The sequence below is a fragment of the Corvus moneduloides genome, chromosome 7 (genome assembly GCF_009650955.1).
Source record: "Corvus moneduloides isolate bCorMon1 chromosome 7, bCorMon1.pri, whole genome shotgun sequence".
Lineage (NCBI taxonomy): Eukaryota > Metazoa > Chordata > Aves > Passeriformes > Corvidae > Corvus > Corvus moneduloides.
In genome coordinates, this window is record NC_045482.1 from 13,684,896 (window position 1) to 13,708,502 (window position 23,607).

At 37.8% G+C, this 23,607-nt stretch overlaps 1 protein-coding gene across 2 annotated transcripts in view; it reads right to left on the reverse strand.

Annotated features, from left to right (window-relative positions):
* PARD3B (par-3 family cell polarity regulator beta) overlaps window positions 1-23,607 on the reverse strand; it is a 402,476-nt gene that overhangs the window by 202,110 nt on the left and 176,759 nt on the right. For both annotated transcript variants that reach the window (XM_032114586.1, XM_032114585.1), the window contains exons 6-10: window positions 20,756-20,842; window positions 17,138-17,263; window positions 12,257-12,612; window positions 10,502-10,641; window positions 9,588-9,716 (exon numbers count right to left, since the gene is read on the reverse strand). In XM_032114586.1, coding sequence (XP_031970477.1) covers window positions 9,588-9,716; window positions 10,502-10,641; window positions 12,257-12,612; window positions 17,138-17,263; window positions 20,756-20,842 — 838 coding nt within the window. The remainder of the gene's footprint in view (window positions 1-9,587; window positions 9,717-10,501; window positions 10,642-12,256; window positions 12,613-17,137; window positions 17,264-20,755; window positions 20,843-23,607) is intronic.

The window sequence follows — 23,607 nt, forward strand, 5'->3', positions numbered from 1 at the left end:
GCATTTGCCTTTGTTGAATTTCAAAAGGCTCCTCCCTGCCCATCTCTCCAACCTGTCAGGGTCCTTCTGAAGGGCTGCACAGCACTCAGGGGGATCAGCCACTCCTCCCAGTGAACCTGCTGAGGAGGCATCTGCCCCTTCATCCAAGTCATTGATGAATAATGGGCCCATTATTGAACCCTGGGGGACACCAAGGCCTCCAACAAGACCCTGTGCCAGCCAGTTCTCGATACACCTCACTGCCCACTCATCCAGTCCATACTTCCTGAGTTGGCCTATGAGGGTGTTGGGAAAGACGGTGTTGAAAGCCTTGCTGAAGTCAAGGTAGATGATGTCTCATTCATCCAGGTATTTGTTTCACTGTAAAAGGCAATCAGGTTAGTCAAGCATGATATACCGTTAGTGAATCCATGCTGGCTACTCCTGATTACCTTCTTGTCATCCATGTGGACAGAGTTCCCTGAGTCCTCCTTCTTGCCCTTTCTGAAGACTGAGGTGATATTTGTTTTCTTCTAGTCCTCAGTCACCACTCCTGACTGCCATGACCTTTTAAAGATGATCGTGAATGGCCTCGACAGCTCTCAGCACCCATGGAGGCATCCCATCAGGACCTATGGACTTGTGGATGCCAGATTTGCCTAGGTGTTCTCTAACCCAATCCTCCTTGACCAAGGGAAATTCTTCTTTCCAACACTCCTTTACCCTTGTATCCCAGGTCAGAGATTCCTGAGGGCTGGCCTTCTCAGTGAAGACCAATGCAAAAAAAGTGTTTAGTAACTCTGCCTTCTCTGCATCCTCTGTTACCAGGCTCCCCGTTATGTTTAGTTATGGCCCCACGTTATCTTTGCCTTTCCTTTTGTTATGGATGTATTTGAAGAAGCCCTTCTTGTTGTCCTTGACATCCTTGGCCAGATTTAATTCCAGATGGGCCATGGCCTTCCTTATCTCCTTTTTACTTACTCTGACAACCTCTCTATATTCATTCCAAGTGACCTGACCCTGCTTCCATCTCCTGTGTATTTCCTGCTTACGCTTGAGTAATGACAGGAGTTCCCTATTCATCCATGCAGGTCTCTTGCCCCCTTTGCCCAATTTCTTGCTCAGTTCTTTCCTTTAAGATGGGTACATTGAGACAGGAACACTTTTAAGTATTAATAAAATGTACTCAACAGAGACACAGGTTGAAGTTAAAACCAAACCAAAACAAACACCCCACAACCAAAAAACTCTAACACAAAACCAAAAAAAGCCAACCCAACACTTCAAGAATGGTCTCCAGTGTTCACTTAGTCCTTGCTGGGCAGCTCCTTCCTTCAGCTTTGCTAAATCTTAGCCTGACAGCTTTCAATGGCTTCTACAGCTGCAACAAGCTCTGAACAGTCTCCTCCTGATAAGCACATCCCTGCAGCCTAGTGATGTTTGTTCTTTACTATTTATAGGAGTCTGCCAGCCTCATTTTCTGCTCAAAGCTCCCTCCTGGTTGCACCATCCAGCATTCTAGGCAGTTCCCAACCTCTCTCAATTGCTTGGGGAAGACAAAGATCTCTCTCTCTCCTGGACCAGAAGGCAACAGACAGAAGTTGTCTAAGAGGAAATATCTTCTCTTGCTGTCCAGACTCGGTGGCTAAACAGAACAGAGCAAACAACCAAACAGGTACTATCCCTCACAAGGGAAATCAGGACAGGAATGTTTTAATCTACCAATATACCTGCATGCAACTTCAGTAAAATAAATTCTGACATTTACTGAATCACCAGAAACCAGACAGAAAAGTTCAGTAGAGTTTATATGAAGGTGAGAGAACACAGAGTTTCCTAGATATGAAAGCAGAAAGCCCTAATAACACAGTACTAAATAACATTCAGCAATGCAGACTGAAAACTTGTATCTAAGGGTCTCAGGACACTTAATTAATTTTAAATATTAAATAATATTTATTATTTATTAAATTTATTATAATATTTATAATTTATTAAATAATACTTTTAATTAATATTCTGCCAATGATTTCAATTTTTAGAAGCACATCCATATCTCAGATCTCCGGTTTCTTAATTAAAAGATTATAATAAAGGATTATTAAAAATAATCTAAAATTTTACTGGTCTCACCAATAAATTCTCAGTATTTTAAAAATCACAAAGAATATACTTTTAGCCTTCTCCTACTCCCACAGTCACCAGAGCAGTACAATCCGAACTATAACATTTGAAAAAAGTACTGTTCATTTTATTCTTCCACTTTCTACTTAGCCCATGGTTATATCTACACAATATTGTGTCAATCCTCTGTCTACCATGGGACACCACTTTCAATTAGCCCTTTTATTTAATCTTACAATGCCTGTTCTCAATGACCACAGCACTTTTAATCTGTGGATTTATGATAATCTAATGCTAATCTCTCACTGGAAAGGTTGCCTTATATATCCTTATTGTATTTTTTGCCATAAGAAAAGCTTACCAAAAAAATTAGCTCTCACTTAGTCAGGAAGGAAATAGCATTTGTTTAACACAACAAGAGACCTTTCAGTACCTGTCTGGTGCCCTTGACCAACACACTATTATGGCCTCTCAATATGCTGACTGCCCCTTGCCTGGCTGCTCTTTTCTGATAAGAGATGTCAACTCCCTGGGGTGCCATTCAGAGCCGACAGCAAAAGGCACAAGACCCAGGAGGGTTCTTTTCAAAGGTTTATGAAGGAAATAAGACATTTGCATGCTTTTGCAATTACTTTCTGATAAAAATATTTAAATTGTGGCACCACATAGCTATTATTGTCAGAAAAGCTTGAAAAGAAGATACCCCCCCTATTTGCATCATGTTCCATGTTCTTTCCAAGCACTTAGCTACAATTAAGAAATACTTTGCTGACAGTTCAGTCATTCAGTCACTATAAAAACTGCACTGTATTTTGCAATAGACATATTGTAACACCCTTAAAAGTAATACTCAAAGGTAATACACTGTTGTAAGCTTGCCACAATCGAGTAAATAACTGAAGTCATTGCTGCATGTATTCATCTTTAGCATTTCTGACAGATATTTCATATTGGCTTCTTTAAAATTATCTGTACTCCATACTGCAATAAAAACTAAATGGTCACTAATGGCACACCCTGCTAAGTAAGAAAGCCAGTAGCAAATCCATGGAGATATATTATACTGTACTTGGATAATTTTAACATTAACATGGTATGCTACAAATTTGTGTCATGTTAGATAGAATGTGTCTGGTTTGAATTATGTAGACTCTCTGGAATTATAGCTTCGAAAACTGAGAAAACTAGATTCATCTCTTCATCCAAGACAGATACAGTGCATTTCAGAAATGGAGATTCTCCAGTTTGCTTGACATGCCTATTTGAAAACCCACCAAGGAAATGGTTTTCCCTTGCAAAAGTTTTTTATTTGTAATTTGGTGTGCACTGCTGTTCAACTTTAAAAAATGCAGTCTCACTTAACCTTTTAAGCTACATAACCATAGGAAACAGAGGAAGAAAAATTAACTAGTTCAGCCCTCAGTCAAGGTCAGCCTCACTGTGAAAACACCCATTTTCAGCCCATGCATGGAGTGAGCTGTGTGCTTATGCACTCTGTGGAGCTGGAGCCTTATGCAGTTAATACACCTTGGCACTTAGAGCCTAAAATCTTATCACACATGAAGGTGGAAGGCTGCATGATATTTTCAGGGTGAATTTAGGGTTGCTGCTACTAGATCACGTCAGAATACATTCCAGGCAAATAGGTCACAACACTTAGATGTACAAATCCAACTCTTCACTCATTTTACTGCTCACTGTTTTAAAGGGATGGTAAACAAAGCAATAAGCAGGGTTTAATTCTTTTATGTCTACTTCAAACACCACATCCGTATGTTTTACATTAAGTCAGCCTAGGAAAACTTTTTTTCTAAGTTTTTAATGTATTCTAAGACAGAAAGACTTTAGAAACATTCATATGGTATATGGAATAAAACTAGTGACCCTTGTAAACGGCAAGGCACTACATTTGTTAGCAGGATTTAAAAATTGCCCTAATAGTTTGGTTTTATTAAATGGAAATACTGTAGATCTGGGTAAGTGCACCTAAAATATATGAAGAGTCAATTTCTGTTAAGATCAGATTCTATATGCCTCTATTCTGATATATACACACTTATGATTTCATAAATAAAAGCGGGCTTCCAGACAATTTTGGGCAACCTCCGAGCTACGACTCAAATTACCAAGTAAGCAGCTTTCATTTCCCAGCGTTCTGTGATAGGGTTCCTAAACCTAGGAGTTTTGGGCAGTAATCTTATAATATACCTTATAAATACCTTATCTGATAGCAGAAGTAACATTATGTTTTTCTCTCCTTACTTGTATCCTCTCTAACTTTTTCTTTACCAGCAGGCAGAGCACCATCAGAAGTTCTTGCAGGCAATGAGTGCTATGACTGGGCCTTTCAGACCATCCTTTTAATGTTCCTCATATTTGCTGGAATATAGGAACAGTAGGATCTGAAAGGGAAATAATTGCTGGATCATAACACTTTGACAGGCGTGACAGAGAAAGCAATAGTAGACCAGATGCAATAAGGTCTCTGCGGCATCAAAAAGGCTGACAATTGCTATCACATGGAAAAATCACATTTGCTGTGCTGGTAGCTTTACAGGCACTTCACTGCATAGGAGACCTCAAAAAACAACCACTTTTTAAAGACAGATGGATTATCAAACAATTTAATCCCCTTTGGTAGATTAGGGAGTCCCACCCAAGCCATGCATAAAGAGATACCTTTCACTGTGACAGGAAAGATTGTTGCATTCCTTCTTAACAGGGATCTCTCTCACTGACTTTTGTAAAGAGCGCAGTAACTAATCAACAAACCGCAAAGAACAGTTTCCAGTACTCTAAGACATAATGAACTAGTAATGAAATACATAATGAAGCTGAAAACCTTTGAGGGGCTGCACTACACAATGTTTTGTCTTTAAAAATATACATTGTCTTTAAAAATATGTGTAGACACAACCTACTCACTTCTCAACTATTCCAGATGAAGAGAATAGGTCCAAAAATAAACTTTCCTTTAAAATCCTCAGGATATTTAAAAATCTACATAGTTTATAAAAGATGAAAGGTGCCATGTGCATTTACATTACCCTTGTCTTCACTACACAGAACAATTCAAGAACTCCTTCTTGTGTATGCTATTAAAATTCAATATATGCTTCTTTTTTTCCCTACCCAATTCATCTCCCTTAGAACAGAGGTAACACAACAGAGAAATGGTACTTGCTGGAATCAGTTTCTGACTGAAATTATTTGTCCATTTCTGGATAATTGAGCAATAGAATCACGGTTTTGAACTACAAACAGGTGCAAAAATGGTTAAGTCTAGGCTGTAATCTCACCTATTATTTCCTGCACATAAAAAGGCAAGCAACAATTAAAAGGAAGTAATAGAAATTAAGCTTTGAATATTAAAACAAATAGACCAACTGGTTTTCCTTCAGGCATTTAAGTTCAAGGCAGTGGAAGAAATTATCTAGGGAAAGACTGAAACATAAAAGTTAATCACACGGTACATAGGAAAAACCGCTTAATTGAACTTGCCACTCATCCTGCTTCCTTCTATTCTGTATAATACACATGTAAAAAAAGACTTAAAGACCAATACTACGTTCAGTACGTTGTTGTTCATTTAGCTATTGTTATAAAAATGATGGTTTGTTCCCTTTCACCCCCCATTCTTCAGGGATCAGTTAATACACCAAGAAACCACAGGAACAGCAACTACAGTTGCAACTGGTAAGTCAAAGAGATCTTTAAAACAAAAAATACAGTGCATGCAAAAATTACAATGTATGTGCACTAACTTACAGAAAAATGCATGCAAATATTTTTGGTGCTATACTATTTCTGGCAATTGCAGAACAGTCACATTCCTCTGCTTGTGTGCATCATACAGAATAAAGAACTGCAAAGGATCATAGCACAGAATGGGTTGCACCAGAGCTGTTCTCGTTCAAGTAGTTTTCCTTGTTCTACCAATGCAGGGATAAAGAAAGAGAAGGGGAAGTAAGTGATTTTGCACCATTATGAAAAGAAATGGCACTTTCAGATCACACATTTTCCCTAGAGAAAAAACATGATGCAACAGACACACATGATCAAAACACTGTATTTCCAAAACACAACAGAATGATAGCCACAGTTTGATGTGCATTCCATTCACTTTGAGAGGAGCTGGAAAATCTAAACCTATTCAGTTAAACCAGTTTCTTTCTGTAACATTTACCATCCTTTAGAAAAGACTATTACACAGTTTAAAACCCAAATGCACCTTAAAGAACACACTAATCACTGGCCACTCTATAGACTGTGGTAATTAAGTTAATCAAGATCTTCCCCTGGAGTTTTGGAATCAGGTCCTTACTTAGCTGCTACATTGTCAACAGCTGGTATGAATTACTGTGAACATTTGGCTAACTGGATAATAAGGAGGACAGCCTGTGGTTGGTCCAAATTCTACTTCACCGATCTGTTTCAATATATGAAAAAAATCTCATTAGAGCCTCCTTTTCTTTTTTTTTAAAGGAGTAACAACCCTACAAATGTTGGGTTCTCAATTCTTTTCCCTCGTTATGTACGAAACACTGTAACCGTGTAACTCTCAGATGTGGCATCAGTCAGTGTAACCAAAGCCCCAATTCCCTATAATTTAATAATGCCTGTTTGGAACACTGATCCATCCTCACCCGTATCACATCTCAGCTGCTGTGGCAAAGGTTTGCTACTTTGAATATATTTTTCTACTTGGCTAGCAATTCGTAAGCATAGATCACAGTAACAAAATACCCAAACTCTGCTCCCACCTATCTTACTGAAGAGAAAATATTCGTGAGACCAAGCTTTCTCCAAGCCACAGCTTTATTACAAGGTAAAGTCAAATTATATTATTACAGACCCATGCAACCAAATGCCACCCAGTGTGACTTTATTACATTATTTGCTTTGTACCCATGCAGTTATCAAACTCCCTCCAGCAAATCCACATAAAAACCCAGTTCTAGTGGAGCAACATGCTCAAAAGTTGCTTTGTGCACGGGTTTCAAGTGGATGCAGCTTCCAGATGCGTCTTTGCCACAGGAAGCTGTGGGGAGTGGGTACATTTACTAGGTGGCCCTTCTCCTTTTCCTTTCAACAGGTAAAGGGAATCTAAAGAAAACATCTCAGATTACAGTCCCTGGAGAACTGCTCAAAGCAAGAACAAGTCTGATACAAAGCAATTACTGTATTATTGCCAGGCATTAACAAAATCCCCAAGTATTCAGGTAAATTCCGCATGCATGTTACACAGCCAGGGCACTCAGTTACAGCTGTCCTTGAAAGACATTGGATTATCCACTGCTTTTCCTTCCAAAAACAAACATTTAAAGTGCTGGCATTTTTCTCCTCTTTGATCAAAACAGTACTGTAACTTTTGAGGTAGCAGAGGATTAGTCCAATGTAATATCATGGCTAAAGCTGAAACCAAACAAAAAAGCTAAACCAATTTTAATTTTTTTTTTTAATCTTTGTTGAGACTATTCTCAGACATCTCATGAATTCTAACAAGCATTGTGTTAACATCAACATCTGGTAGCTTAGTGGTATGGTAACTCACACTTTTGCTGTGAGCTACCAGATGTTGCTGAAGGGCTTTTTAATTTAGATGGGCTGGTTCCATAAATTCACATAATGTACTGCAGTAATTCTCATTTGTATTGTGTTGTACTTGACCGAGATAACGAGAAACACAGAGCAATATTAGAATTCCCATATCATCACTGTTACAGTGAGGGCCATCACTTGTGGATCATCCTTACACAGAGGAAGCAAACTAGGCGAAGGTCAAGCTAGCAGGATAAATGCGGCTACTTCATGGATTTCAATCATGCCAGTCATAAGTAAATCACCTTTTGAAAGGTAGTTAATCCTTGCTGTAGAGACCAGAATTTAATATCACACAACTGTGGCAGGTAAAAATTATAAACAGCTTTTAGATTCTTCCAGTTTTTTATCCCCACACACTGCTACAGTGATTTCCAGCAGATTTTGCACTATGACAATACACAATAATGTTGTGGGAACAGGAGAGAGAAGAGAAGAATGCATACCTTTTTTTAAAGTACCTATTCTAAGTAATGTGCTTTGTAACTTAAAAAACCCACATGAAAACACTGTTGATGGGTAGCTTTTTCAAAAAATAAGCCCTTATTTAGAAGAGCTGGTGAATGAAAAGAAATTCTTCATAGAATAGATAATTTAGTACTTTAAAACTCAGAAATTTCCCTGTGATCCACACAAACACTGACTCTACAGCTCAGGGCTTACTTAGCAGAGCAATGCAATGACCAATTTTGGCGCCTTGGGAATCACTGACAACAAATGCCCAATTACAAGGCTGAAAACTGCCATTATACTCCTTAAAAATTACACAATAAAAGAGAAAAATGGATATAAAAATAGTTTTGCTATGACACCTCACAACTGCTCTACTACAAGAAAAAGTGGGCACCAGCGATACAAGAGAAAAGACTCACATGAGAGAACCTGAATGCCCCTCCAGCTTCCTATCCTATCACAAGCAACCCTGACCTCAACAAGGTCCAACAGGTAACAAGGAAACAAGAGGAAAACTGTCAGCAGTGTTTTGTGAGGAAACATAATGGAGGATTTCTGTAGAAGATCCTGACAACAGTCTAAAGGAAAAGCAAGAAGGCGGCATCTTAAGAAAAGGATGAAGGCGGTTTGTGTTCTTTGAAGGAGATAAAATGAGACAAAAGCAGGAAATGCTGTCCTTCCCTTATCCTGAGGACTTAATGAAAGGTCAAGTATAGCCATCAATCAAGATAAGGAAGAGGCAACCAAAGAAATGACCTTCTCTGAGGGGGAAACAAACATGTATCAGATAGCACTTTTACACGGATGCAGTTCTCTTGTGAGAGAAAAGAGCACAGTTTCATGCCAGTGTTAATTTTAAAAAGTGAAAACTAAGCACTTGAGATGGAAAAAAGACAAGCAAGAGCCTATTAAGTCAAAGGCTAGCAGCCAAGGAAAAGCTTGCTTCCAAAATTTGAGAGGAGGGCAGTGGAATTCCATTCCGCCCCACTCCTGCAGTTGGGCACCTGGCTTAGGAGACATCTCCTGGGGGCAGCCATCCTCACTAGTTTGTTACTGATAAGCTGCAGGCTCATTACATGCACTTTAAATTTCTGGCTTAAAGCTTGTTGCTTTTCTGAAAGCAAATAACCCATTTTTAGTTATGCTTGACCTCACACTTACAAAATTAATTTACAGTATTCCCCTGTGAGTTATGCTTATGCTGTCATTTCTGGGGATGAAAAATCAGATTGGAATTGCAAGTAAAGTAGATAAAAATCAAATATCCCTCAAAATCAAATGTAAGTATAAATACTTGTTGGACACAAGCCTTATATGACTACCTTTTGTCGGCTTTCTCAGCTGACAACAGTTCATTTCTGTTTCTTGGGCTAGTTTTAAAACATGGAATTGTTTCCAAATCACTCTTCTGGAAAGAATAACAAGTTTACCAGCTCTCGAGGTAGAAAGGCCTCCTCCTGACGAGCCACAATCAGACAGACAGTCTCCCCTTGCTTTGTGCTCCTCAGCATAGCTACAAGCTCTTCCTGGGTCCTGCCAGTGATGTCCCGTCCATTCACCTGCCAGCCACAAAAGAACAGAGGATGTCATATCTCTGAGTATGACTGCCTTTAGCAGGTTTATTAGGCTCCCCTCACCTAACACAGTGTCAATCAGTGACTGAGAGCAAAGAAGAATTAGCAACAGCTCCCATACTGTCTCCTCCTCTGGCCCTGCACGAATTACTTAACCTTTTTCCTCCTCATTTTCACCATCTGTTAAAACAGCTCTGTAGTACTTACCCACGTTGCAGGGGGTTTGTGAGGCTTAATTAGTTTGTAAAGCACTTCGAAGATGAAAAGTGAAGAAACGAGACCTTAGTATTAAAACTGTTTACCTTAAGAGCTTTTTAGGTTAGGAAGTAGAAATAACCCATTAGATAATAAGATTGTAAGTCACAAGATACCTGAAAATTTTCAACAGACAGATTGGAGCAAAATTACCACAAAATGAGCACTTAACCAACTTGATATTAACTGGAGTTTTTTGGAAGTGGCTGAAGAGGCAAGACATGTTTTGGTCCTAAACTGATACATTTATCTGCTTTAAAAAACAAGATCTTACCAGGTTCTCCTTGTTCAAACACCCCATGGACCCTTGTGAAAAGAACCACTTTTTCACCTCGTGGTGTAAAACACTTGTTGACAAACAAGTGGCATAGAAGCTGTGAGAGTGACTTTTTTTAAAACCAGGGGCAAGAATTGTAGTTCTATACACCAATAATATGTATGAGGAAATAAAAGATTTATGACAAAACTAGCAATCAATTTCCAGCAATGCAAATACAGTGCATGTTTATCCTAACCTCCAGGATTCTGTCTCCTGACTGCAAACGACCATCTTTTACTGCTGCACCTTTTGGTAAAATATTCTTCACAAAGATTGGACCAGGACCATGTACTGAAGAGTCTCTGGTAACCACCGTGAAACCAAGTCCTTCTGGACCTAGAATGTCAGATAAAGAACTCACAACATAAATTTCAACATGTAAACGATGATCATTAAAAGTAAGCAAACACTGTCAGCAAGATACCCCAGAGACTCATTCAGGTTAACTCTTAAAAAAGAAAGCAAACAAAAAGTGTAAACACAAGCCAGTTTTCTGCATGGTCTAGAGAAGACATCTATTGATGGCAAAACACATACCCAAACCCTCTTACAACAGCTACAGATGGAAATACTTTGGTAAGCACACAGTAATAAAAAACAAGGAAGAACTCTCTTCTTAAAGAATTTATCTTTTCTCTATGTCATTTCAATATTAGTCTTCACATTAATGTCAATCGTCTTTCATAGAATCAGAGCAATTGGATTTGTTTATTTATGAGCATAAATATAATTTAGCAGATTTTACTGAAACTTGGTAAATGGGAAAAATATCACATGATTTGAATGCAAAAACTGTTCAGAAAGGACAAAGTGGTATTTCTAAGCTTCCATTAGTGAAGTTGTTTGAATAAAAAACCTCAAGTGTTAACAGATACGTTATAACAAATAATTAGGGAGTGAAGTAAATATTAGCAGGTATTGCTTATAAGCCACTACAATCACTGGGAATAGCGGGGTCCATAAAAATCTTTTTATATTGAGCAGTATTACTACCCAATGTGATAGTTTTCGAAGATATCATCATGTCAGTATCACATTGCTATAATTTCTAAAAATGTAAATGTTTCAAAATCAAAATCATGAGATCTAGAGTGGGGAATTTCTGAAGTAGGTTTTGTTAACACAAAGCTAAAGAGCTCAGAAATAAAACCAAGTGATTTAAGTAAGGAAGCAATAAAAATTAAGAAATGAGAGCTTGATTACATTCGTAATGTGTTATGAGAATAAAGTTACAGTTTTCAAAAGGGCCACTTCTAGGATCAAATTTAACTCTCAGCCAAATCAGAGACAGAAATGAAATAGAAAATATACATGGTAATTGGAATCTGCATAAGCACATTTTACTACATGTACCTAAACCTGTTATTCCATTCAAAAACAGACAGTTGCATGGTACAGCAATTAAAGATACACCCACGAATTTGGCCTCCTGACAGCTGAAAAAAAATGATGGGGGAAAAAAAAAAGGTTTGCAGAAAATAAAAAAGGGAAAGACAGGTAAATCTGTGGTCAAGCTCTTGGAAAACATGAAACAGAGCAGAGCATATTTTAAAACTTATCTTTAAAAGAATGCCGTAACAGTGTTGTGGTCAATTAGAAGATTGAATAAAATAACTAAGGTCACCAGCAAACAGTTCAGACTTTTATTCTACACTTGTGAAAAGACTGAACTATCTCTTAAAATCACTTGCTGCTAATGGAATTGCTTCCACAATCAGTAGCAGAGATGTCTTAAAAACCAGTAAATCTGGGTAACATACATCCACAATTTATGAGAAAGCCCACCGTAGGGAACATTACTGTTAACCTTCCTATACCTTCGGAAAGTTTTGGAACTTTTAAACGGCAAATAAATTGCTTGTACTTTTAATGCCACTTGTTAAATTAAAATTTAAGGTATCACTATAGAGAACATGATACAGAATTAATCATACCATCTCCAAAGACTTACCTTTCTTCAGGTCTATCTTTATTTTCTTTGCATTTTTCTTATTGCCAAAGCCCATAAGTGGAGACAGTGAGGGAGAAGATGGCTTTCTACCCAGATATGGGAGGTTGGGGCTCTTAGCTTGTTGCAATGTTCCCTGTACACCTGACTCCAAGCTCGCTCCAGAAAGATTGATTGTTTTCACAGCAGGTTTTGGATGAAGAGGAGGTGGAATTTTTGTTTTTGTAACTCCTTCCTCATTATTCAGAATAAAAAGAGGAGCAATAGCAGACTTCTCATACTGTTCTCGATTATATGGAGGAAGGACTTCCAAGATGACACTTCGAAATTTCATTGCCTGACGGAAGATGTCCTGAGCCCTTTAAAAGAAAGGTATGAAAATTCACATAACAAACCAGAAAATTTGAGTAAAATTAGAAGTTGTTTACAGAGAATAAGATGAAAATTTACCTTATCTTCACATCTACAGCATTCCTTTTTTAGAAGAGTACACATGAAATAAGATTTCAAAATGAGAGCATTTCCTTATATTTCAAGTAGGAGCAGTGTATCTGTCGGGATTCCTAAGCTGCTACGAAAACATATCAGCCAGAATAAACTAATGAACACAATTCTTCATGCAGAGCATCAGGAAGGGAAGTCCTGATCGCAAAAGCTCATCAAAAGAGTTCTGAAGTTACAGCTTGCTGCTTTTTTCAAGTGCTTGTCTGTTACATATTTTCTTGTTGGCACAGAGGCACACTGAGCACTCATCATCAATTGTTCTGGTCAATACATCTACTCCAAGCAAGCTCAACTCTCCATTTTCTCCAAATCCAGTCTAATTGCTCCTCAGATTCCTTTGTAATCCCTAATGCAACTGCTGGCTGATTCCACAGCAATAGAATAGGATGAGGGTATGGGATACACAGACATTAGAAAAAAACCTTGTGATCAAAAAGGTGCAACTATTTGTGTTTCTACATAAATGGATAAATAAATAGGTCAATATTACTCACATCTTTCAACCAACAACCTTTTGCTAAGTGGATATGCAGGCTTTGCATACTCAATGCCTTTACAGATGTGCTCAAATGCAACACCAGAAACTGTGTTAGAGCATTTAATGAAACTACTCCCCTTGATAGTGACAAGGCAATGGGGAACAGTTTTAAACTAAAAGAGAGAGGTTTACACCAGACATGAGGAGGAAATTCTTTACTCAAAGAGTAGTGAGGTACTTGAACAAGTCGCCCAGAGAAGCTGTTGGGTGCCCTATCCTTGGCAATGTTCAAGGCCAGGCTGGATGGGGCCCTGAACAACCTGATCTAGTGGGTGACATCCCACCCTCTGTCGATGCCTGTGTGGTTGGAAGGAGATGATTTTTAAGGTCGCTTTCAACCCAAGACATTCTATGATTCTATGAACTGATACCATGGTAACAATACCGTGCTCAGATTCCCGTGGGTTGTAAGGCAATTAAGACAAGTTGGCCAAAAGAGCTGTTCATAAAGCCTTCCCTGGATTTTGAATAACCCGTAGATTTGGTCAATCAAACCATGTTACAAACCTTGGACTCTAAAGGAACAAAGGAGACTTCCTTCTTTTATGCTTTCCTCTCCTACTTTCTGTTGAAGTGGACTGATTTTCTTCCATACTGCAGAAGACCACTTGAGTACAAATGGAAGAAGTAGGTGAAACGCATTTTGAGAACGAAACTGAAAACTTCTGCTTAGCTGAATTGGAGCAAGAGGGGAAGTAATGGCTACATTAAATTTTAAATAAATCATGGAGTCCTTCTAAGAACATTGTACTTTTCTCCTACCCTTCTGTAGTGTGTTTGTCAGTCTAAGTATTTTGCTGAAGTCTTGGCTTTGGCTTTACACTCAGTTATGTAACAGGAATCAATGATGAAAGTACTTCTGAAATAATTTTTTTTTCACACTGACGAAGGAAGCCACTGCAAATATAAATGTCTTGAAAACACACCTACTGCTTTCCCAGATGAACAGAGCTGCACAGTACCTCCACCTTGCAGCTGTAGGTGGTGGAAAGGAGAGGCTGTTTTAAGAGGGTTTTCTGTAGCATGAAGACATTAAAGTCAGGGGTCAGTCCCAGTGGACACTGCTGTGGGAAAGAACCATCCTTGCCACACCGAGTGTACGAGTGTCAAGAGTCAGAATAGCAATGTTCATTGACAGGAGATGCTGCCAGAGAAAAACCTCAAACTTGGAAAAGAAAGGTAGCAGGGAGACTGTTGTAGGAAGGCATTCTTTTAGCATCACCCTCAAGGGTTCAGTTTCAGAGCTGTAACAGACTGTGCCCCAGTGTGTCTGCAGAGGTTATAGCTTATCTGTTCACCTATAGCCTGTCAAAGTTCTCAAGGACAGATTTTACCCTGATAGTTGAAACCATTGCATGCTTCCAGCATAAGGATGTAAAATCTTAACTGGGTTTATTTTGCACCCCAGCTTCATTGTTACAAGTAGCCACTTGGTCATATATTACAAGGTAGTTTAATAACTTAGTTTCAAAAGATTAATAGTTAAAATATATGCAAGAGAAAACATAAGATCTCCTTCAAACAAAAATTAGTGGAAATAACTCAAGACATCCTATGGGAAAGTCTAAATGCAGTCTTCAGGGGCAAAATAACTGGCTGCACTTCAAAGGGAAAAAATAATGAATGGAGAAATTTGTATCTCTTGAGACCCCAAATGCATACTTTAAAGAAGTAAGGGAGTCAGTTAAAAGAGGTGCTAGAAACTCTGCAGCACAACAGAATGTAATTGAATAGATTAGCAGCAAATGAAAAAGCAGACCAACAGTCCCAATACATAGCTATTATAAACATGGGAATACAGAAAGTAGGCTGCTGCTGTTACAGCTGCAGAAGAAGCAATTGTCAGGGGCAATTCTAGAAAGTCTCTGCTGAAATTAGAAAGAGACAGCACGTAACAGTAAGTGTTAAAACAGCTTTTACAAGGGTTATGAAGAAATGTCAATTTGAAACTAGCCAACAGATACTCCTCTCAAAGGAGAATCTGATTGCTGTTTCTGGGTCAACAGTCATTGGAACAATACTTTGTTGCATCTTTTACAATTACTGGATTTCTGTAACTTGGACTTCTGTCACGGTAGTACAGTTATGTCATGCCAGATGAAAACTAAAAGGCGTGTTCATGGAGATTAGCTTCAACCTGGAAAGAGTCTTTCTTTAGCCATTCTCCACAGCCAGGGAAGAGAGATGATGTTGAAGGCTATTTTGGAAAACAATTCAGCAGAACAATGTAAGACTTAGGAATAGGCTAGAGCTCATCCAAAATGTTCCCCCCAGTCCCCAAACAGACATTGAGCCCTCAACAGACACATTTTCTTCTCCTCAGATGCAATGCCACTGCAACCACACTACTTGGTTTTGTAACTTAAGGAAACTTGGACCAATGAAATCAGGCTCTGCTCTGAATCACCTTTAAGTCACCTTTCTCTCTCTCAATGACCGAGAGAGAGTCTAAAAAGACTGGTCTCTAAGCTAACTCTTATGGTAAATAGTCCTTCCAACTCTCAAAACTTTACAAAAGCTTTTAGAAAGTAAGTGTCCTACATGTTGCATTTTGAAGGAAAGCCTGACAGAGAACTAGAAAGTTTCCTGCCATGTTTCAGACTGCCCCAAAATCTAGCAACCTTACAGAGAAACATACAGAGTCCTCCATTCCACAAACACCTCAAGGGCTGAAAGCCTTTGGAGATCTAGTTACATCCAGAAGAAAACACAGAGACAACAAATTGTAAAAAAAGGATCACATATGATTTTGAAAAGAGAGGTTTTGATTCAAGCAAAATCTCATTTGTGAAATTTCATTAAAAAACTGCACAGTGAGGCAACAAATGTTTTAATAAGATACCAACAATTATGTTCTGCTAAAATTGATATCTTATTTAGGAATTTCCACGGATGGAAGAGAATGGCATGTACGACATCACAGCAGAGTGCTTTTACCACCAAATACGCAAAATGCTGGAACTGAAAAGCTATCAAGAGGGGAAAAAGCACAGTCTCAGAAACAAGAATACCTAAGCTACAGAACTATGCTGGTTTCATGAAAACCTATTTTGCAAATATTTATTCCTAACTGTGAAATTATGTATTTGATTTCAGTCTAGAAGCCTTGAACATTTGGCTTACTGTTTAGAAAGTTAAGCTTCGACTCCCTTGACATCTGAATAGGTTGTTGTTATATTATACACAATCACTCAGTTGTCTAAACATATGGATTAAAAGCAAAAACAAATTACTATTTAATTACTACAGCAAATATCTGTGAAATTTGAGAGGCTATTCTTTTGTACAACAATGTCACACTAATTCATAGATGATCAAAACAACCTGTTACTTAAAAAATATTTGAGATGGATAATAAATGTCAACAGACTTAATAAAAGTCATAAGAACTGAGACTTACCAATTAGCTCAAGTAATCATAGTTTGACAGTAGAAGTATTTTTTAAAAAATTAAATGCTCAAAAAGCTGCAGCACAAAAAAAGAAAATCTTATTTTATTTGCAAAAGAACATTAAAAACCATGCTGTGATGTTGACTCATTCTGAAGGTCTTATGAAGAAAAAATTACGAAGACAATATGGTAAAAGTAACAGAAGAACTAGAAAGGGAAGATAGCAATTACAAAAATTAATGCTATTAAATTAAGTAAGCACAGTAAGTTCACTAGAACTCCTCAAATTTCACCTTATTTGGAGGTTTCAGACAAAATTACAAAGTTTCTGGCACATATCAATTTTACAGGCATTTTTTCTGAAATAAATATTAATCCCTTTATTAATCACTTAAACACAGTACTGTATAAAATCCTGGTTGGTTAAAAGTATCAGTAAACCAGCACTTACTGTGCAAAGGTTTTATCTGTAAGGTCCACATGGTTTATCTTCACAATGCATTCATTTTCATGGAAAAGACCATCACGCCTAGATCTGCTGTTTTCTTCAATACCACGGATGAAGAGTCCCAGCATCCTAAAAGGCAAAACACAGGTGAAAACTACCTTTATTGTGCTGATATGAATTTATATCCACTAAAAATACGTGTATGAAATGATAGAGTAGACGGTCTCCCTATCTATGAAGTCCTTAACCTACAGAAAGGTTCCAGCTGACTTATTAACTAAAAAGAAGGGGATGCCGAAAAACACCAAGGAAAACTGCTGTACACTAATGCTTTACTACTAGCTAGAACTTGGGGAGCCTTAACTCCTGTGGGTTATAGTTGGAGAAACAGATCCCTAGATCCCTCTGCAGTTAAAAATGTCAGTGTAGCTTATGCAATATTTTTCTGCCACTGCTCCAAAGAAACACACAAACAGATTAAAAGTAATTTTCTACCTTGACTATAATAAAGTAAACAGGCATTTGAATGACAAAAAATAACTGACTTTTCTGCTTCTGAAAACGTCTCAAACTTTTCAGTTGCCAAAGCCCCTTGCTTTGATACAAGACAGCAACACTACTCATTCATGTGGCAGGACAGCAGCAGAACATCAACACCCAAGTTGCTTGTTAACAAGATAAGTTCAAGCGAAAACAGAGGTACAGCACAGAATAATGCAATAAGTGACCCAGTGTGGGTGGTGCAAAATTCCAGTGTTGATAACTCTGCTGGGAGCAGAGTTAATCCTGACCTACCTGGAACACTTCTGTATTGCAAACTACAATTCAACATAGCTATATCCAATGATACCAGTACAGTGCCCAAAAAACCTGACAATGGAGTGTTTGTGAAGAACTTTTATAATCAACCTTTGTCCACTAAATTTCCATACCATCAGCATCAAAGACGGTCATCAAAGACGACCTTTAGAGACCATTTTCTATTGCTTATACTCCATAAAATATTAATGTGCAATTTTCAACGTGCCAGCACTCCAACCACAAAACAGAGGCCCCGTATTTTTGTCTCAGATTCATGACTGACCCTGATATATAAGTCCATTCAACAGATTGACGGCACATCATTAACTGCTTCAAATGACACTATATTCACTGAGCATCTGATTTTAGATTTACTGTCTAAGAACATTTAAAATTTTATACTTCTCTCCTATCTATTACTAAGTGAAAAATTGGTTCCGACTGAATATTGCTTCTTTGAAGTATCTAACAGAAAAAAGTGATTTAATAGCATAAAGATTCTCTTGTAACAAGTGTTATCCTTCCCTAAAGGTTTCAAAGGGGCAGTGGTGGTGAGGGGCCACAGCCCCTTTGATGACATCCAACTAGTGGCAATCGAAAACCTAAACCCTAAGAACTAATTAAACACAACTGTGTTAAAATGCAAACAAGTAAAAGTACAGAAATAAACAAAATCACAAATTAAGTTGGTTGCTTACTAATCCTGTGTGCTTAGATACTGTATTCATATAATGCAATAGGATTGCCTTCTTGTCTCAAACTTGTGGGTGCTGTACTGCCTGAGTGGCTTGAGTTACATAGACTGAGGCAGCTTAAATTCATTCCTCCATTACTTTTTTCCACAGCCTAAATTTTAGCATTTTAATGCACTATTAAATTTTAATTTCCTGTTTTTAATGATATTTAAGTGCAAAACGGGGGAAATTATTTCCATTACTTTTGTAGTTCCTCTATAAACTAAGATTTTGTAAATTAATATGGTGTTTTAATGACCTGTAGAAAAACTTTGGTCTGCAGCAGCACTAGGCTAAAACCAGCATTACCTTATTAGAAGATAACTGTACAACTGAAATACCAGACCCAGTTAGTCATGGCCAGCATGTCCTCATAAATTCTATCATGTCACCAAAAGAAATAAAAGATGCTCATCTGTACTTTCTCATGTTATGATGAGTTACAATTTATACAGTAGTGTCAGGCTAGATTTAAAATGAGGGTCAAGTCATTTAAGTCAGTCCAGTGCTTTAACAAAGGTATCAGTACAGGTCTGCCAAGGGTCACTAAAATTTCAATACAACTGCCTAAACAACAACTAGTTCATCTGTCAAAGACCCCTCTACTCTGGCGGATCCCCAAAAGCGTTTGTAAGTACAGACATAGTAACACAAATGCAGTGTAGACCAAGGAACGCTTCTTCTTGGAGGTCTTTAAAACCTGCACTCAACACAGTGATACTTGAGTACAAAACTGCATTTCAGTCACAATAATTACCGACTTTAATATTTTGCAATTTCATCAACATTTTTTTACTGAATGATCTTGAAATACAGTGTACACACTACAACCTTTATAGCATGCCCATATCAAAGAACTACGGTCTGCATTTCAGAATGAACACAAGTGGCTTTCTCAAGACAAACAGGCACAAGGCCAAGGACCCAGCTCGGATCTCCAACAGTTGCCATCAAAGACCAACTTTCTTCTTGAGACAGTGATGACATTTTTACAGGCAGCAGGTGGACATCTATTTTCCCTTTTGGTAAATAAACCAATCTGAATTAATTTGGGTCCACTTACAAATTCAGATCTTGCCAACAAAAGAGACCTTTAAAAGGTAATTCAATCCTTCATATTCTCTGTCCTACATGAAAGCTGACAAGTAAAGAAATGTTTAAGAATTAGACAATTTTTACTTTTGCAGTAATTGTCTCCGTGTTACAGGCAGCCATTTTACTATAAAGTAGTGTCATTTATGTCTCTGGCAATTTCCCATTTCTTATTCACAGCTGCCAGTGTCAAATTAACTCTCTGGCTAAGCCTCTGTATGTCAAATTTCAGCCTAGATTTTTTTTTAACACATCCAAGTTACATAGCTTGGAAAACAGTTATAATGAAAATGCTGACGCAGTCTTAACTACAGCACATCAATATGAGCACGCTCCTATAATAGGCTTTTGTGATCTCAGTGGACTATGTTAAATCATTTATAATTAAAGTAATTGTATTGTGACAAAGAAAGGTTCATGGTATAGAGCACATTTTATAAATGCTGTACAATCAAATCTAAAAGATGGCTTGAAAAATATGAGGGCAGGCAAGCAATATTTTTGACTCTTCTTGTCTGGTATATCACTAAGGAAGAGCCTATGCAGAGGTATTCAATTAGGAAAAACAAAACAAAACAACAAACACAAACAAATAACCCCATAACAGCACAACAAAACCAACCCAACACTACACAAAACTACTGAGTCCAGTTTACCATTCAGAGAATAAAACCAGAGACAATTAAAAGGGTATATGAACAAAGATGTTGGTATTGACTGGAAGTGACTGGACATGGCACTTAGTGCCATGGTCTAGTTGACAAGGTAGAGACCAGTCAAAGGTTGGACTCAATTATCTTTGAGGTCTTTTCCAACCTAAATGATTCTGTGGTTGTCTTATACAGAACTTGGACTAGTAAATATTTTGGTAATGGAAGACAGTGTCATAGACCAATTTTTGTTTTTCTTTTGGTAAATAGTAGGTATTTTAAGATAAGCACAACTGAAATCCTTTCATTAATATACTTCTTGAGCAATGCAGAAAATATCTTACCTTCCACTCAAGGATGAAAAAAAGGGCACTACATGTATTCCCAAGGGTCCACCTTCCCCAGAAATCTCCACTGTTTTTGTCATTTCACTAAAAAAGAGCACAGGAAAACACAATATGCTTATTCAGAGCATTCTCCATGTTAAAAACAAATTCCTGATTGATCAGATACCAGAAAGGGTAGCAAAAATATTTGACTCAGAGCTCACTAATACAGGAAAATAAAATGAAAAGTAAAACAGCCATGAAATTCTTTAATTTTTTAGATTAGCATTTGTGTTTTTTAAAAGGGAAAGAAATCAAATACTAGACATTTTCCTAAGTTAACCTTCAAGTAAATTAATTAGAATATTAAAGAATAAGCTTTTAAGCAAGGAGAGACTTCATCATCAGAAAAAAAAGGGGGGAGGTTATCCTACATGTTCTTAATTCAAGCTCCATGTGGGCTGCTGCAGTCAATTTTCCCATGTGGCCACATTATAAACGTGAAGATCACACATAAAGGACATTGAGCCTATAAAGTCAAATCATATTTAAACACACAGATTTCTTCCCTCAGTTGCATACAACCTCCCTGACAAACAAAGAACAAAACAAATTGCGATCAGTAGTGCAACTCAGCTCATTTTATCAAGAAGTTTCCTTCCTCAAACACCATTATTAAAAACCTCTATATTATCTCTGACAGATTTTTGCTGTTTCATGGCATGTGCTGTTTCATTTCCTATTGACTATTTTACACTGCCAGCCTTACAGTGACCTTAACTCTATTCTGGGTGACCATGACTTGAAAAGAAAGGTACTTGAACTGGCTAGAACCTTAACATTAGAACCTTAGCAATGTCTGTATTTCAGTAGATCTTGTTCCTTCTTTCCGTAAGAGTGTTCATCTTCCAAAACACTCCCTCCCCCCTCCCATGGTACTGAACACCCCCAGTGCTCAGGATTAGCGGCCAGCAGGCAGCTCCCAGGCACACCCATTCAGAACACCCTCACTGTGAGCTCTGAGTGTGCATGTCAATCCTACAGTGTGGACAGAACACATGAAACTGAACCAAACGGCCACTTTGGATACTGCCCTGAGTTAAGGACTCAGTCTAACTCATCAAGCGCAGACTACAAGTGAGAAAGACACTTCTGATCTTTCTCCATGCACCAGAGCTAGAGAGCATACGTTTGCTAGATAAGATGCCCGTGCCGACTCTTTCCTACCACCCTGCCCTCCCCCTCAGATGATTTTTCCCTAGTACCACAACTTCCTCTGGCACCAGCTGACTGATTTTGCTGACCCATGGTCTTATGATCATTTGATTTGATGCAAGAATCAACAAAAATGCACCAATACCCATCAGGAATCTGTGAGCACCCCTGAAGTGGCAGCACACAGTTACAGCACATTAGGTACAACATGAACCCACACAGGACAGCTAAGCCCTCTCACAAGGGGCACAATTACTGCAAATAACCTTAGACAAATTCTGGCATTGCTTCCTAATGACACAGGAATATTTTGTTGTTGTTATGAACCTTTATCCAGTTGCACAATGATTAATGAGAAGCAATTTGCCCTAGATACAATAATTCTTATCTTGATGGGCTAAATATGGAATAAGACTGGAAAATAAGCTTACATAAGTTTGTGCTCTTGGAGTTAGGGGACTGAGTGAGTTTTGGGGAGCCTTTTTTTTTTTAAACTGTTCTTCCAAAAAAGCTGGCACTGTAATGGATTTATGTTCTCTAAATATTAAATGGAAAGACCCTGAACAACAAACCACCACTGATCCCAACATAACAGATTTACATCTTACTGTATTTATAGTGCAGGCACCATCAACAGGAATTTGTGGATTTTTTCTTTCCTGTATTCCCCCTCTTCATTAATCACATGGGGAAATCCTGATAAAATCTTCCTGTAAAATTTTTTAAATACTTTTTTTTCTGGTGGAGCTGGTTAGAAAAGCTAATCAGGGTGGTTACCAAAAAACTCAACAATGCATGCATAGGAAATTAACTCCTCTTTCAGTTCCATCTTCTACTTCCTCCAATTCTCTCAATACACAAAGAAAGATAATTAAAGGGCTACTTTTACTGTCTTTTGAACTTCTACAAAATCAAAATGCATAAGTAAATTAAGCAGCCAAGCCCTTTAGATTCAGAAAATAATCAGAAGTAGTGAATGGGCTTTCATTTGTACAGGGAAAATTTAAGTAAGTTACAGCTGTCCCCAGATAACCCAGTGTACTCTAGGGAGGAGTTGTCTTCCTGAGCAACTGTAAAACAGAGCAGGAATTTTTTTGAGGGCTATCATGACAGACAGGTGAGCTGTCATATTAAATCAATGCACTTACAATTATAAGTCGGATCAATGCCAAAGAAAACAAAGAAACTTGTTTTTAAACCTAACATGAAATCTACACTAAGAAAAATAGGCTTCTTTGTCAGAACAAACAGCCTACATGCCCATTATGTATTACTTTAAAAAATTTTGGTACATCCTAAAACTTATGGATGTTCTAGAGCACTAAATGTGCAGAACAAGAGCACACTCTGTACACATGTATTAAGAAAGGTACTTTGGAATTATAATTTTAATCAAAAATCCATGACTCTAAATAGACTTCTCATTCTCAAACAAATGGGACTCTTAGTTACATCTGAGAAGAAAACAGCCCTCCACACCAACCTTCATGGATGTTTGAGGACATGTTATTTTTATATTATACCTATGAGAGCATGACAGTTAAAAAATTTAAAAACCAAGACACCTGGGATTTGATTTGGATTTTTTATTTGTTTAAGAACCTCAAAGATTAGAGATTCAGACACATTTGGTATCATTCACTCGTTCTGTCTCC